The sequence below is a fragment of the Metopolophium dirhodum genome, chromosome 1, assembly GCF_019925205.1.
Source record: "Metopolophium dirhodum isolate CAU chromosome 1, ASM1992520v1, whole genome shotgun sequence".
Classification (NCBI taxonomy): Eukaryota; Metazoa; Arthropoda; class Insecta; order Hemiptera; family Aphididae; genus Metopolophium; species Metopolophium dirhodum.
Genome location: NC_083560.1, coordinates 56,190,708 through 56,207,207, shown reverse-complemented (window position 1 = coordinate 56,207,207; position 16,500 = coordinate 56,190,708). Strand labels below are relative to the sequence as shown.

The window sequence follows — 16,500 nt, the reverse complement described above, 5'->3', positions numbered from 1 at the left end:
AGTTATTATTGTTGAATAATATTCTGCATGAGAAGATTGAAATTCCATAGTAAAGCTTACGGTGTACAATCAATGTATATATATTATATGTACCTATAGGTAGGTCTTATAATAAATAAACTAAACAAAAACACTAGGTTTTTTTTTTATTTTTTAAATTAAGATTTGTTACACATAATAAAATGATAACAATTTAATAGCAAATTCAAATGCTGGAATAAAAAATAATGATTAAATATTTTTCTTATTAAAAAATAACATAATAGGTAGGTATTTGCCTTATTTACGGTCGTCTTTTAACAGAATCATCCATAAAAAAAATAATGACGATGATTATCTTTGTTTTTAGATTAATGTTTTGTTTACATGCATTATTTTGGTTTGACAAAAACAACGGTGATAAAATGAAGAACAATGAAAAGAAAAAGGGGTAAAACTTTAAGTGCATAAAATAAAAAGCACCAACTGAATCCTTTTGTTTTCGTTATTATAATAGGTATAAGTATATAAGAAAAATAAAATAAGAACTTGTTTAGTACAAACTGGTGAATAATTAATTTATTAACGAATTTCGATATGATTAAATGAGTTACTATCACGTTACTATAACAAGAACCCATACATTCAAGAATATTTTACTAGGTAGGTATTATAGTGATTTTAATATAAACCTTCAAAAAAATAGGGAAAAACGCCGGAATAGTATTATAGTCGTATATAATAGCATTAAATAATATATTGTATTAAAAATGTGCAGAGGCAGGTATACAAAATAATAACAAAAGGCAAGACATTTTTGTCGAAAGGTAAGTAAGCAGCTCTACCTCTATACCTTCGCCTTATGTTCGTGTATGCTTGTATATTATGTCGTATGTGCTGCAGTATTCGAGTGTGTGTGTGTGTGTGTGTGTGTGTGAGAGTGAGTGAGTACTGCGTGTGTTATGTGCTTCTCTTTCTAATGAATACACGTCATAACAATAGGGTCTCCTCCACTAGGTAAAAATGTTCTTTTCATACAATATAATATAATAGTGGAGCCATTGCATTGTCAGATAGCCTTATATATCATTAAGAATAATATAATATAATATTCAAACCGGTAGGTACAATATAATATATAGTTCCATTTAGAGAAACGTAGTTTTTATACTTTTCAACGTAGAATATCTTTTAAATTGTATACAATATACAATATTTATATATTATAATATTTATAAAAATATTATATTTTAGGAACATCGATCTACCTACTCATTCATATTATCGTTTAATATTTGTTTTAATGTTGTGTTATGAAGGTTTTCATCTTATAATATATTATAATCAGTATAAAGAATAAAAGGTGTCATATCCCCGCTGTTTTTCATTCTGAAATCGCATCCCAAGGGGAACATTTGACGGCAAGGAAAGATGTTGATAGAGGAGGAATAAAACGACAATAATAAAACGAAAAAAAAAACCGACGAAATAAGCTCAAGCGAAACATTATTTTTCCCCTTTAGAAAGCAAAAAATGTGTGATAAGACTTAGTGACTTCAGGGGGAGGTGAAAGTAATTAGATCACAAATTTCAAGAAAAACGTGGTGGTTATTTTCCACCCACCCACCATCCTTGATCTCACGTGGCCAAGCCACCACCACCACCACTCCCTCTGCATAGTATTCTCATTTAATCCCGCGGGAGACAAGTGACAGGGGTGGCTGCGTACTAAAAATACTTATCAGTAAATAAAGAAAAAAAAAGGCCAACATCATCCTACTGCTGCTACGAATATCATTATTTTTTTTGTTATTACTATATTTTTTTTGTGCAAAAAAAAAGCAGTAATAACTAATAAGTATTAAATATATAAAACTTTAACAAACCAACCCGTCAAAAAAAAAAAAATATTTGAACCCGGGTTAAAATAAAATATAATATATGTATTTTATTGACGCAACTAATGTAAAGAAATAACTAATGTTATACACCGACTACCAAGCACTTAACCACGTTCGAGAACTGCAGAGATATAGTGACAATTTCCATTGTTAGAATACCACTATATATGCATACAAGTACATAACATTTTAAATCGAAAAAACGAAGAAAAAATTGTAATATTAAAGTTTGTCGCGATAAAATGATTTTTCAGTATTACACCAAGTACTATATTTATGCGCAACGAAGACAAAACTTGAAATTATGAAGGCGTCACTCTTGCCGCTTCCATCGTCGCCATAAACTGGCAGCAGTACTAGTATTAAGACAGCAACCGAACTGCAAAGCGAGCAGAGAGAAAACCTTTTAAGAAGATGGGAAAGTTTGTTTTCCCACTGCGGCGTCTAAAAGTTTCCACCACCTTCCTCCTTTTATACCAATATCAAGCAGCAACATGTGAAATACTCTCAAAACCACCCCTTGTCCCTGTTGAAAACAGCTACTAAGATGAGTTTAAGTTAAACCTTTAATATTACATCGAAATTATTTTACGCTTTTCTGCTTTTAGGTAGACAGTAGTACTAGAATTGTTGATATTTCAACGGTGATGTGTCGGAACGTATTAAACGGCTGAATGCTCAACTTCTTAACATAAAACGAAATTTATTTAAATATCAAACAATATCATACGATCGCTATTTTAATTTATTGTTTTTTTTTCCAAGAACTCGATGTCCAAAGAACAAAAATGTTGTTAAATTAAAAACACAAATGTATAATACATTATTTATTTTTATACATTATGTAATAAAGACAATCTGTTTTCTCTGTTATACATCTGACTTCCTAAATTAAAATTATGAGAAATCAAAAATATTATTTAGAGCTAGGTATATCTAATCACAAAAATTGTTGTAGGTTGGTTTAAGTATTTTTAATTAATAATTATTAGGTAATAGTATTTTTAAATTAAATGATTAAAATAAGTTATTCATAATTTTGTTTTCATTATTTACAGAATGGGGTTTAAAAATTGAACGAAAATATTTTAAATTGTATTCAGTGTAACCGCATAGTGCCCATATAAATATATAATGTTTATAAATTTAATTATTTACTTGGTCATATAACTGAAGTTAAATTAATTAAAAAATAATGTTTTATTTGAGTAAAATTATACTTAAAATATTCAGTCCTACAAATTCTACATTTCAAAACATAATTATGACACTTTATTGATAACGTATCTATTCTAGTTAATCTCCTCATATATATCACAGAAACAACATGCATGATGATGGCTGACATGAAAAATAACATATATGTGTAAACTGTATATCGTAGACGATTATCGAAATAAACGGTTATAATGGTATGATAATATTCTGGTTATAGGGATTGTCCCCATCCATATAATAACAACAAGGACACACGCAGGACAAACACTCAAGATGATGGCACTTGAACAACGTATGTGTCCAGGCTCAAGTGACATACACGCGTAGGTAAACATGTTACTATACAATAACGTTTCGTAGGGGTTCAAAAACTCCCTAGATACGGGACGAGAACAACGCTGTAGTGGCGCCTCAAATGTTATTTGTATTTCTGTTAAGTGATATTTCTAACCATAGAAAAAAAAAAAATAATAATACAAATTAAGCATTCGTCACTTACCAGGATCGCCGTGGTCTAGACTTTGCTGCGAGCCTGGTTGCTGTGACATCGGCCCAGGCGTGCCTCCCGAACCGGGAGATCGGTCATCGTTCCCGTGTCCACCGTACGATAATGAAGATGAAGGTGGTCTCTGAAATAAAACAATTAAATGTGTGCATTAAAGAACATGTCATTGTAGTGCTATGTGTGAGTTCTCTTAAAAATATAAATAATCAATAGGTATATACGAGATAAATTTTAACCGTGTAATGGAGTAATATGTTTTTCGTGGAAGAAAACCACTAACAAATGTATACAAAAACCGCCACCGTTGCAATATAATATTTAGTTTCACGGTTTCCCATGGGATCAAATACGACGATCTTTCCTTCTTCCTATACTTTTACTACTTAATCGTATGATAGTACTACTACTGCTGCAACTGCCGCCCCAAATGTAACCTTTTTCTGCTTCCCTTACTACATTTCGTAATGTTTCCTCATCGTTGTAGGGAATACCATCCTCTAAGGGATAATATTCTCCTACCCTCTCTTACATACGCACGATGTCCTAGTGACCCTAAAATGTCAATAATTTTTCATATTTTTTATTATTATTATTATTATTATTTGATTAAATATTAATAACCGTTACTGTCATTATAATATAAGACTATATCAAATTATAAAATGAACTAAATTAGAACTAACTTCCTCTCTCCCCCTCTTAACCAAAAAAATTAAAAAATATATAATATAGTAATTGCATTTAAATTATAATAAATAATATTTTTTACTGTACACATTGTAACATAATTTATTATCTTATCGCAGTCAAATATTTGTTATAATATGTATGAGTGTTTATTGTTTACTAACGACTGACTACTATATAAATGAACGTTGGGGAAAAGGTATTATAACACCCAAAGCAATCGTCATAAAATAAATAATGATTTTTTTTTTTTTTTATTATTATTTACTGAGTACACAGATAAAACAAAAATCCATCCATTTACCTTGCTACTGATGTTGTAGGGATATCCTTTTTTACTTTTTACATTTTTTTCTGTCATGATGTTATTTTTTGATAACTCGGTATGACGACAACATATTTATTTTATTTTATTTTTCTATAAGGATTATACCGGTAATATAAGCGGTATGTAGATTCAGCTACGTATATCTAGGAAAATTATACGAAATCCGGTTTTCTTCGGTTAGTGTTTTTAAGTAACATATAATGGATTTTGCATGTACTCGTGATCTGCGTCGTTATATTAGGTGTACCAGGTTACGTGGGTGCGAATGAAAATAAAATAACAGCTAGCTTCAACGATTATTATAAAACTAAACAATGCTGTCACTTTTACATGAGCTGAGTCAATTATTTCATTTATATAGCCATTAAATATAATGTATAATATATTATGCGTAGAGAATACGATTTGAATATTATTTATCAATAACCCATTACATTAATGATAATAATTATTAATATTTTAATGTCTATACACCTAAACACCAATAATAAAACCATAATATAACCCACACGTTTGTTTTATGCTTGCTTGCTGAAACCATATTGTCGCCTCCAAGGCGTATAAGCGTGTCCATTTATACACTCTTTATAATAAATAATAATATTACTTGCACATACACAACAATACTACAAGTGATTTTTTTTAGTCTGCAGTTAGTGAAGTTAAACACCATCAGTATAAGCGCATGTATATATAATTATGTAGTTATATCATGATGGCAATACTAGCGGTATATTATAGAAATTACGACGGTTGCGTGCGTCCTTCTTGGCACTTTGTGGTGTGACGTGAAGTAAAAACTGTGAATGGGGGAGAGAGGAGGAGGGATGAGGATATACCGTAAAGGCGGAAACGGCAATGTGCACACATGTCGATAGATTTTTAACACGCGGGGTGTTCAGCACACCCACGAACCGTAGTAATTTCTTGTAACGCCGACTATGTGTTTCCGTTACATTCTGCCAAATATATACATGTTTTATTTTTTTCAGAAATAACGAGAACCATACATACATTTTTCTTGCTAAATTCTCTCTCTCACACACACACACACGCGCACACAAGTAGTTTACCGGACATTTTTAAGGGTTAAACTAAACGAATTCCCAGGTGTGTATTTACTTCCGGCATATTTTAAGTATTATTATGTAGAAATAATGAATTTGCCATAACTGCCACCAGCGTACCAACGACGAGAATTGTTTATATTTTTTCATTTCATATAGAATGACGGCGGCAGAGGATTGTGAAAAACGAAAGGGTCTATCCCGTACCAACAGTGTAGACTCTGCTTCCGGTCTTTTCATAAACCCTCCCACACATGCGCGCTTTAGGCAAATAATATGATATATTAAAAAGAAAAAACCACAGGATTATTTTATTTTCGATTGACGACAGGAACTGTAAAAACATATTTCATTTTATATACTATGCTATTGTCTTTGTGCGAGTTGTCGGTTCACTGAGACCATTGTTAGTTTTTTTCGTATCCATATTTTTTTTTTATTCCATAAACCACTTTTGTCCGAGCTAGACTAACTACCACAGCAATTTTATTATAATGTATGAAATTCGTACTTTATAAGGAGACAACCGGTTTAAAATAAGCAACGGCCCAAACCAATAAACAGCATTTAAATGTTTAAATTAAATTTCCTTTACTTTATTATAGTAGGTACTTTCAAAGCTAATGTGAATATGCAAATTACTGATGGTGTTTTAATTTTTTAACACATTTTACGGTTATGTTGTGTTTGCATAAAAATTATACTATATACCAACTTATATAAGTTTTTTTGCCATTGCTCTTATTTCCATAAAAGTCAATAATTAGTATTTACAGAGAGCTCTAAGAAAATTACGTTAAAGCATAAATTATACAAAAATATTGACCCACAAATGTACTGAATTGTTCGGTGCCATTGAAGGCATTATTGTTCCAATTCTTATTGCATGGACGAAACGAGTCTAGTGACAATTGCAATACTTTTCATTAAACGATAATAACACAAAAAAATTGTAATACCTAGTATAATTGAATAGCGCCATACTCCTGCAGTCATAAACCACTATTATATTAGCCACTCATATTTTGCTGGAAAGAGACAATTATCGGTTATTTTTATCTGCCGTATTACTATATTAGACCCTAAATTGTCACTCAGCTCCTATCCACCCACAGACCTACAGCTTCGGAACAGCCAAGTATTTTGTCGAGGTTATCCTTACTCGAGCGCACAGAACATTTATTATTTGTTTTACCACTTTTATTGAATTTCATCTTCTATTTCATTTCAAATATACAATAACCTACCAATATATTTTTTATAAGAATACAAGCATCAATTATTACGATGTACAGAGTCAACAAAAAAATCCATGGTATTTTCTTGTACACAGACACGTCTTATCAAAATTACCGAGATGAAAAAATAATAAAAACGGCAGTGTTATAGAACACAATCATGTTTCACTCGTCTTATACCCTGTTTTATCCTTCGTATCTGTACACTTTGACAACTCAATTCTGCCGTACACATACGCAGGTCTCACGGGTATTGCAACTGCTACTTATGAAAATTTTATGAGTTCGGTGGTCTGCTGTGCGCCGTTTGCTTCTAACTAGACATATATCCATCGTGGTCGCGTAGTTGCAGTATACATTTTTCATGGTCGTTCGGTATTCTGTTTTTTACACCAAGGCGGGCGTTTGCTCTTGCCAAATTAATGATTGACACTCGGCGCGTTGTGTGTACGTATAATATAGTAGGTATGTACAACCCGCTATCGTTTCTTCTTTTCTTTTTTCCGGTTTCTTTTGCAGCTAGTGCTTTTCAATATCTATCTCCCGTGCCACGTATATGAATTATTTAATGCCCGCAGTTGTAAAATTCACTCAGTCCGTGATGCGTAATCGAAACAGAGAACCGAAGGGGTGCTGCCTAATAGTTTGATAAACACGTCATGTACTCGCCACGTAACTCTATGTTGTTGTTTTTTTCTTTTCCTGTTCCCAACCCTGCCGTCTTTCACTGTTTATTCTTCGTGCACCGGGATTTAACTAAATAAATTATAATATCATCTACACGCGTTCTCTTCTTTTAATATCGTTGAATAAACAACACAATACGTTCTCGACGGCGACAAAGCAGTTTTTACCGTCATATATAATATATTATACATAATATACTTCAGGAGAACCAACACTCTGAATACATAAATATATTACATAAATAATATGATTGAAAATGCGAGTAAATTAAATTTTGGTATAAGTATAATTTCTGTATAGTTTGCAGGGGATGAATAATAATTATAATAATAATAATAATCACGATTAACCTAAATATTACCAAGTGAAATATAATATCACGCGGTGTCATAAACAACAGGGAAAAATAATAATAATAATAAATAAAAATCCTCGACAAGCGCTAGTATAAATATATATATATATATATATAAACAAAAGTTATAGTCGGTATATGGGCGGAGGGTTGGCCGGCCGACCGGCGCGTGTCCACCGTCACCGCTGTCAGTCGCAGAGCACAGGCAGACACGTCCGTTGCAGACGCGCAGCAGCCACGGCAGAAATAAATAATAATACAAATAATTCTTTGGCTACACGCGCGCGCGTGCCACGTACATGCTTACTTCCTGCCTCCCCGCAAGAGCAATGTTTTCCCACACACACACGCGCGCGCGCGTTCGCTCACTCGCACAAACACACACAAATATACGCATATCGTGTGCGGAGTGAAAAAAGCACCACGTATATACAAATATATAATAGTGCCGCCGCGGTGTAATGCCGAAACGGCCAATATATATGTATATCGTATTATATATATGCACAAAACAAAACGCGTCTGTTTCGGTGGTCCAAAACGCGTGGGGCGGGCTTTCTCTCGTTTTTTTCCCCTGTATATTGTTTTGTTTCACCACCACGTGTCCGCGTGTGTGCCAACGCATACACAAACCCCTAAGACTGACACCAGAATAATGTTGTACCTAAACATAATGCAATACCGCCGCCGTGTCCTATACCGCGGCGGTGACCTCAGGTTTCTCCCTTCGTCAATGGCCGCGAAAATGTCCACGTTACAATAATACCAACATACAACGCCGTTGTCCGCAGTCGAGACTCGAGACGACGGGAACGATGAAAGAAAAAGAATAAAGACCCAATTTCAATATAGTGGTGTATTTGAAGAATAAACCCTAAATCTACATCATCCGACTACGAAATATACAACATAAGAATGAGGCGTAGAGCTGTGTAGTACCTAATAATATCGGGATCTCGGCCAAGTGGTCTTAAACGTATTGGTAACTACTCGCATTGTTTTTCAAAATTCCAAAAAATGAAAATAAAATCACCATATTAACGGATTAGCGGCGTCGCGGTAGAGAGGAATTATATCATCGCGTTAAATGTATTCGTTGCACCAGTTTACATGCGCGCGATGCGACAACGGCAAATATCGTATTATTATTAGCACAGCTGCTGCGGCGATGGAATCTATATTGACACGGAGATACAGACCGAGCAAGCGAGCGCGCGCGCGAACAAATAACGCGCGTCGTTCTGGCGGTTGATTAATATTTCGACGGCATTGCCTCCGCCACCGCAGCCGCTCACGCAAGTGTTGTGTTAAACGCTCGTAAATAATATTAACACAGTCGTGGTTGGTGAGTGGTGTGACACGTGAAAAAAATCTGAAATAACGAATCGTTGTTTGTTTACCGGGGTGTACTATGTTATTAATTTTGAAATTTGTCTATTCGAGCAATAATAATTATCGTTCTTTGTATTTTTCTCTTTTCGTTTGTCAACGCATATTATTTATCGTCGATTCGTATATACAGTCGTATTCTACGTTATATAATGTGCGCACAGACGCCATAATCACGTGTTGGTCGTGTACGCGAGGTACATTCGAATCGTTCGAAATCCAAGATCGATTAAAACCGCACAACCACCTGACCCGCGCCACGTCACGGTTGCGTTATATATACATTAATTTTTTTCTTTAATCGTTCAATTAGTATACACACACATATAAAATATATATCGACCAGTTGAGCGATATAATGGGAAACGCCAAATAAGAGATTGATCTCGACCGTATATACAAACATCTGCAGTGCCAGCAACGCATTCCTGTACATTCTTCATTGTTGTATAGATCACACCGCCGGCATTGCGACCAGCTATCACCAGGACCGATATATATAAATACATCAGCTGTATGCTTATATAGCGCGCCGTCGTTTTTCGAATCATCATTGTTTTTAATTGCTGCCGATGCGTTGTGCATTTTTTCAACGACCCAGTCTACTACCTGCACATACACATACTATTATACACACTGTTCTCTTTTGTAAGTGGTGTCCGCGAACTGTTGAATTTTTTTTCATACAAATTTTTTTCACTTGGTATGGTACCACATTTTGCAGAAGTGCGACTGCCGGCGAAACAACTGAAACAATTCTCAACTACACGTCTTCATTTTATTGATGTGACATTGGATTTTTTTCCTCTCGTACCGTCGCTACTTTACACACGAATATAATAATATGGGTACTGGTGATTGGTGGTAGCCGCTATCCGTTACCTAACACTGCAATTATTACGGTTTTAACAATATACGCGCTTACCAAATCGATTAACGACTAAGACGCCGACGACAGAAGCACTATAATATTATAACGATTTAGAAACTAGCTTAAAAATGTATCATACGCCTGTAATCTGTAGAGGCACTTACTTATATTTAACACACTTAAGTTTTTTAAAAACTAAACAATGGCATGTTTGATTTTCCGCTGCTGTTGTTGGTCCAAAAATAACGAAAACAACAACCAACAACAATGATAAATAATAAATAAACTCTAGTATGTGTATATGTGTGTTTGATACGTGTGCATGCTAGGGGAGAGAAATAGGCGCTACGACCGATTTCAATATACCAGCGGCACCAAAAAAAATATAAATAAAAACCGAAAATAAAAAAGAAATAACCGTATGAACGCGGTGCATAATTTAGGGTAAACCCCGCACGACCGACACGCCATCGTCATCGTTTTGAGGGGCAGGACACACCATATATATACACTATACCGAGTAATAAAATATTTAAACCTCTGCAGGTACCTACGTATATATATTATACATATACAACTAACTTTCGGTGAATTGAATTAAAAACTTTGCATTGTCACGAAAAGTGTTAACTGAAAATATTATTACTATATTTTAAAGAATAATAATATAGAACAAAAATAGAATGGCCGAACTGTTGTTTTCAAAAAATATATACAATATATTATACGCCTGTATAGGTTAAGGTACCAGGTATTATTATGATGAGTATATAATTTCATATTTATCACGTTACCGCCTGCGCATTGATTATATTCGTTTAACCGAACGTATACAATTTAATGCAGATTACAGTGTGTTCGTGTACTATTTGTATACGATGACTGCCCTGGCTGCTGTTAAAAAGACATTACACGCGCGCGCGTAGACTCTTTAAACGTTTTTTTACTGCCGATGTTCCTACATATTATTATGTTGATGGTATTATATCGTGACGACCTCAGTTTATCGCTTTATTACTATCTATTTTGCACCGGGTTATGTACTTAATTAAATAATCGAGAGAAAATTGTATATTTTACATTTGGAACGCACACGATAAAAAATATGAGGCTACATTACGTTTATATACTTTATAGCTTATTATCTCTCTCTGAATATACCGGGTTGTATCATACCAAAACTATAATACAATATAATAAAATAATAAATTATAGTTAAAAAAAACAGACTTACATTTCTAAAATCAATACAAGTGTCTTGTAAGTTATAATATCCACACACATAATATAATATTTAATGTCATACTGCTGCAATTAACGTTTCGGAATTTGAATTTAACGTCACTATAGAAATATCTCACCGCAACCCTTGATTAAATATTTTTTTATAATTATTATATTGTGTGTGAGTGCATGAACGCGTGTGTATATGCGTACACATATACATAGTGTTGACATATTTAGCAGCTGTTGAATTTTTAAAAATATATACATCACTGTGGCCAGATAGCGTGTATGTCAGTCCTATACGTTATATACGGTGTGCGTATAGAGAGTGTATATACAAAGTCTCGCCTTCACTTGGTGTTCTTTTTTTGGCATCATCACACCCTTTTCACTAACTATTGGGGGCCTAAAACCGTATGTGTGTTATATATATTTTTCACATAATATATTTTCACACGACGACGATTGCATCAGTGTACGTCTCAAGGGCTGCTGTTAACCACATATGTTTCCTACATATTACTTACTGATGTTTTCCATTCCTAAGATTGAACTCACAAAGTGTATGCATGTTCAAACTAAAGTAGAAAAAAATAATACCCATAACTTATTATCTGAATTAAAATTAGAATTCGGGCGACATAGTGTCATTGCACTATGTATATATGAAATTATGAAACGAAAACACGATACGGATCCGGATAATTTATTTCCCATTATTACTATATAACTAAAATAGTAAAATAGTAAAATGAATAGTGACGACGTGGTTTTCAAGAAAACTACAATTTAACTGATAAATTAAAGTGTAGTTCGAGTAGGTACATACTTTATAGTGATGCATTTCAACTACATACATACACGTCTTTTATAGATTGTGTGTGGATAGAAATATATTATCTATTAAAATGAATGCTTTTAGTATACATTTTATTTTATATTGCTATTAGTACATTTCATAAATAATGCATGATATTAAAAACAAACTTTATAACACTAATTAATTTCTAGTAACAATTTTAATTGGTTATTCGAATATCGGTATGTGGAATAATATATTATGTAGGTACTGGTACTGCATTTAAGTATTGATACTGAACTAGAGTTTATTGAAAAGAAAAATGAAATGTATTAATATTTCATTATTATATGGTTGGTCTTATGAGATTAGTAGATATTAACTATAGTTAGAATAAAATCATCTTTTTGAAAAGACTCGGCGCCACTGCTGGTATACAGGTAGTGATAAAAAAATATATGTCGTTAAAAAATGTTGACGTATTAAGGAATATAATAATAAAAACACGACAGCGAAACCCTAGTTGTCCGCGTCGAACACATTCGGTTGACTTTAAGTTAATCGACCGGCAATGGCGATTAACCTAATCGGATTACAGCGGCGGCGACAGTGCATGCGGTATGTAGTGTGCGTGTGTCATGTCGGTGTGCTGGCTGGCGGGCTAGCTGGCTGGCTGGCTGGCCGGACGGCGGCCGTGCTGCAGCTTGTATGCCTCCTGCAGTCCATCATGCCGGGGCGTGCGGGCAGGGTTGGATTCGATGGTGACCGGGGAGAAACACAACGATATATACGCGATATACACGTCTAATTACGCGCGGGGGAAAATATACGCTAAGCGTCGCGCTCCCTTTTATCATTAACTATTGACAACATCTACAGCAACGGCGGCGGCACGACGAGCAATTGAGCAAAGTGAAAAACACCACCGTCTGGCAACAAATCCTATTATGTGTGTGTGTGTGTGTGTGTGTGTGTGTGTGTATCGGGGTGGATAGACGTGTGCATTTATTATTATTATTTCACTATACCTCCCCGTCCCATGACCCGTTGTGAATTGTTGTACATTATCTAATTAGGTATAGTAACACTGCAGACCGTGCAACGTTCGTCGCCGCATTATATTACACTAGAGCTTTTTGAAACTGTATATTATTATTATCATAGTAATAATATATAGTAGTACTATATTATATAGTAGGTATTTTAATATTATTGTTATATGTATTATTATCACCAAGAAATGAGAACGTTTTATCGGTCCAAAAATACGCGTAGTGTAATTAATATTTCAGCACGAATGTATGCACGTTTTATTAACGAGTGTACAGTGTACACCGACCTCCGGATATTACGCTGTATAATAATTATAGGTATAACGAGTTAAATATTTGGTTATTTTTTAAATATTAATTTATACTCATGAAAAGTGCTGCAGCACAAAAGTTGGTAAATAGTAGATTTTTGAGTTATTTTTTTAAATATACACAAAATTGTTTGTTTAATATTTTTACCAAAAAAATAATTCTATATCATTTTTTTTGACTGGTAATTGGATAGCTATATTATTTGATAGTGGGAAGCAAAAAAAAAGAACATTCAGTAGAACTTTAATGATATTAATTTAGTTGTGTTATAATTAATTTAATTTGTAACTTTGGGTAGAGTATTTAATAGGTACAAGTACATAATATTATATAAGTACATAACGACATTACAATATTTTTACCACTTCGACTGCTTTTCTTAAAAATTTAATTTGCGGGACAGCGATGTCAAAGTAATTGAAATTAATAAAATTATATTTAGTGGTGATGGCGATATAATGAAATAATTCACTGACAACGACGAATAAAAGCGCCAAAAGCGCGCAGTCACTCAAACGAAAAAAAAATGACACACGTCGAGTAGGGCGCACATATAACGAAATTACACCAATATAACAACCACCCTACGAGAGATTGTCCAAAGTTGGGGCACGGAGATTATCATATTACACAATTCCATGCCATTACCTTTAAGTTATAAATACTTAAAAACGCATTGGTTAACACGCGGCTCGTCTTCGCCGCAGTAGTATGAAACGTACAGCAACCATCAATAACTGGATGCCCCACACGATTTTATTAAATCAAATCTAAAATTACCGTACGCGCTGCAATATAATATTACATTATAGCAAAAATCAGATTCGATTACGAGACTCTCCTCGACGTTCCACTGAAACCTTCTGCACGTTATGACACTACACCGGGTTTGAGCAATCAGTTAAAACTTCTAAAAGTTCCAACGTTCATGCGCCTGGACGACGTCGTTCGTCGACGATATTTATAACAAGTAAAAAAATAAACTTATACAGTCGAATTCATTACTACGTTATAGTATCATCGTCGTCGATACTTGAACGGACGTATTTCGTCAACAAACCGCCTCCCAGTCAAGTGCCGTAACAGACACTACTTGAATAAACCGTGATGATCGCGATAACCCGCGTACGTGTTTATCATCGTGTACACACACACACACTTGCTCACACACACTTATACATTTTATGTGCATTATAAGATAATATTATATAATATATACAGCGGTGGGCCGCTGATTTATCTGTACATTAATGCGAGATGAAAATATACGATGTCACATTGTGGCTCATCTCGGAACACACGAGCACGCGCAGTGTTAGTATGGAGCGTTCGTTGGCATTCGGTTTCACGGAAATATCTCCTCTCTAGTCCGTAGTGTCTATGGGTTGTGTTCGTTCATTTGGCGGTTCAAAAACCCAAATAGCCATGTCCCGCCGCCGCCGCCACCCCGCGCACATGTACGACGGATGAATATATAAATAGCGTCCCGTGTGTCTTTGTCTAAAAACTAACTATAGTCATACGCGAGTAGGTTCATACTCAAGGCGCGCAAAATAATGTGTATATACTCGTACACACATCACTATGATATAATATCATGCAGCTGGTGATATAATTATAAAAATATATACTATATTATACTAGTACGAGTATCCGGAATAATTTTTCGAAAAAAAAATTAATATCCATGAGAAAAAGTATAATATCTATGCATAATAAATATACACAATAATATGGTAAAAATATGTTTTCGAAAAAAAAAAATGGTTTTATACATTATGCTTGAGCACGTAAAAACAACAGTTCACTAGTTCATATAACCAGTTACGACAGAATGGGATTTATGAATTATAATATAGGTAATATCTCTAATAAGCTGATATAATATGTATTATATATTATTATTATAATTTACGTTATTTTCTGTTTAACATTAATGCACATTTAAAACTCGGTGCAGCGAATATTATTTGTTGTCTATTCGAAAATATCCTCGGATTTCATGTCAATACTGCAAAAGACCTCTGTCGATCAGTCACGGTAAAACTCTAGCCCTTTTCAATAACAATTTCGTTAGCCCACCATATACAATAATATAATACCTACGACATTGAGATCCTACCCACGACGCCGGCGTTTTTGTATGCCCGTGTAAACTAGTCTGACGATTGCGAACCAGAGAGGCGGCAGAGAGAAAACACAATGATGTACCACGTGTGTAAGCCGAATAATAATAATAAAAAAAAACCGATTTCCCCCTGTCGACGTCGTCATTATTACTATTATTGTAGTAGTGCAGCAGTAGTATACCCTCGTCGGTTTGACGAAGAGCGAAGGGGCGCGAAGGGGATAGATATATACGCGTATGTACGGTGTGACGGCGGCGGTGGTGGTGTGAATGATGGTCGCCCGTCGAATTGACACCAATTACCAGCAGCGGCAGTAAAAACCCATCTCCTGCGCCACCACTGACGACGAGGAGTTTTTCGCTCGCACCCCAAAAAAAAAAAATAAACGTATACACCCGAGTGGAAGGGGGACAGGGACGGGGGCCTCGGCCGGTATAATACACGTAGTGCGTATATAATACAGAAGCCACGGCCGCACCCGGTGTGTGTATATATACATTATACATATACACCGGTGGTGTTACAATGCTCTCAAACGCGCGCAAATTCTCAACTTTTTTTTATATTATTATTATTATTTCGTTTCACGCGCAACCCTGCACCCTCCTAACCCACCCTCTGGCGTGCATGTGTAAGTGTATATGCCTATTATTGTATTTGTTATAACCCAGTGACTATACGTGTATATGTGTGTGTGTGCATGTGTGAGCGCGGTGGTCCCCCTATACATACGTGAATATATATATATATAGTAAT

General features: G+C 34.6%; 1 protein-coding gene across 3 annotated transcripts in view; it reads right to left on the bottom strand.

Moving 5' to 3' along the window:
• Positions 1–16,500, bottom strand: part of LOC132937050 (homeobox protein homothorax) — a 102,519-nt gene that overhangs the window by 63,604 nt on the left and 22,415 nt on the right. For all 3 annotated transcript variants that reach the window (XM_061003878.1, XM_061003879.1, XM_061003880.1), the window contains exon 7: positions 3,598–3,727. In XM_061003878.1, the coding sequence (XP_060859861.1) occupies positions 3,598–3,727 (130 nt within the window). The remainder of the gene's footprint in view (positions 1–3,597; positions 3,728–16,500) is intronic.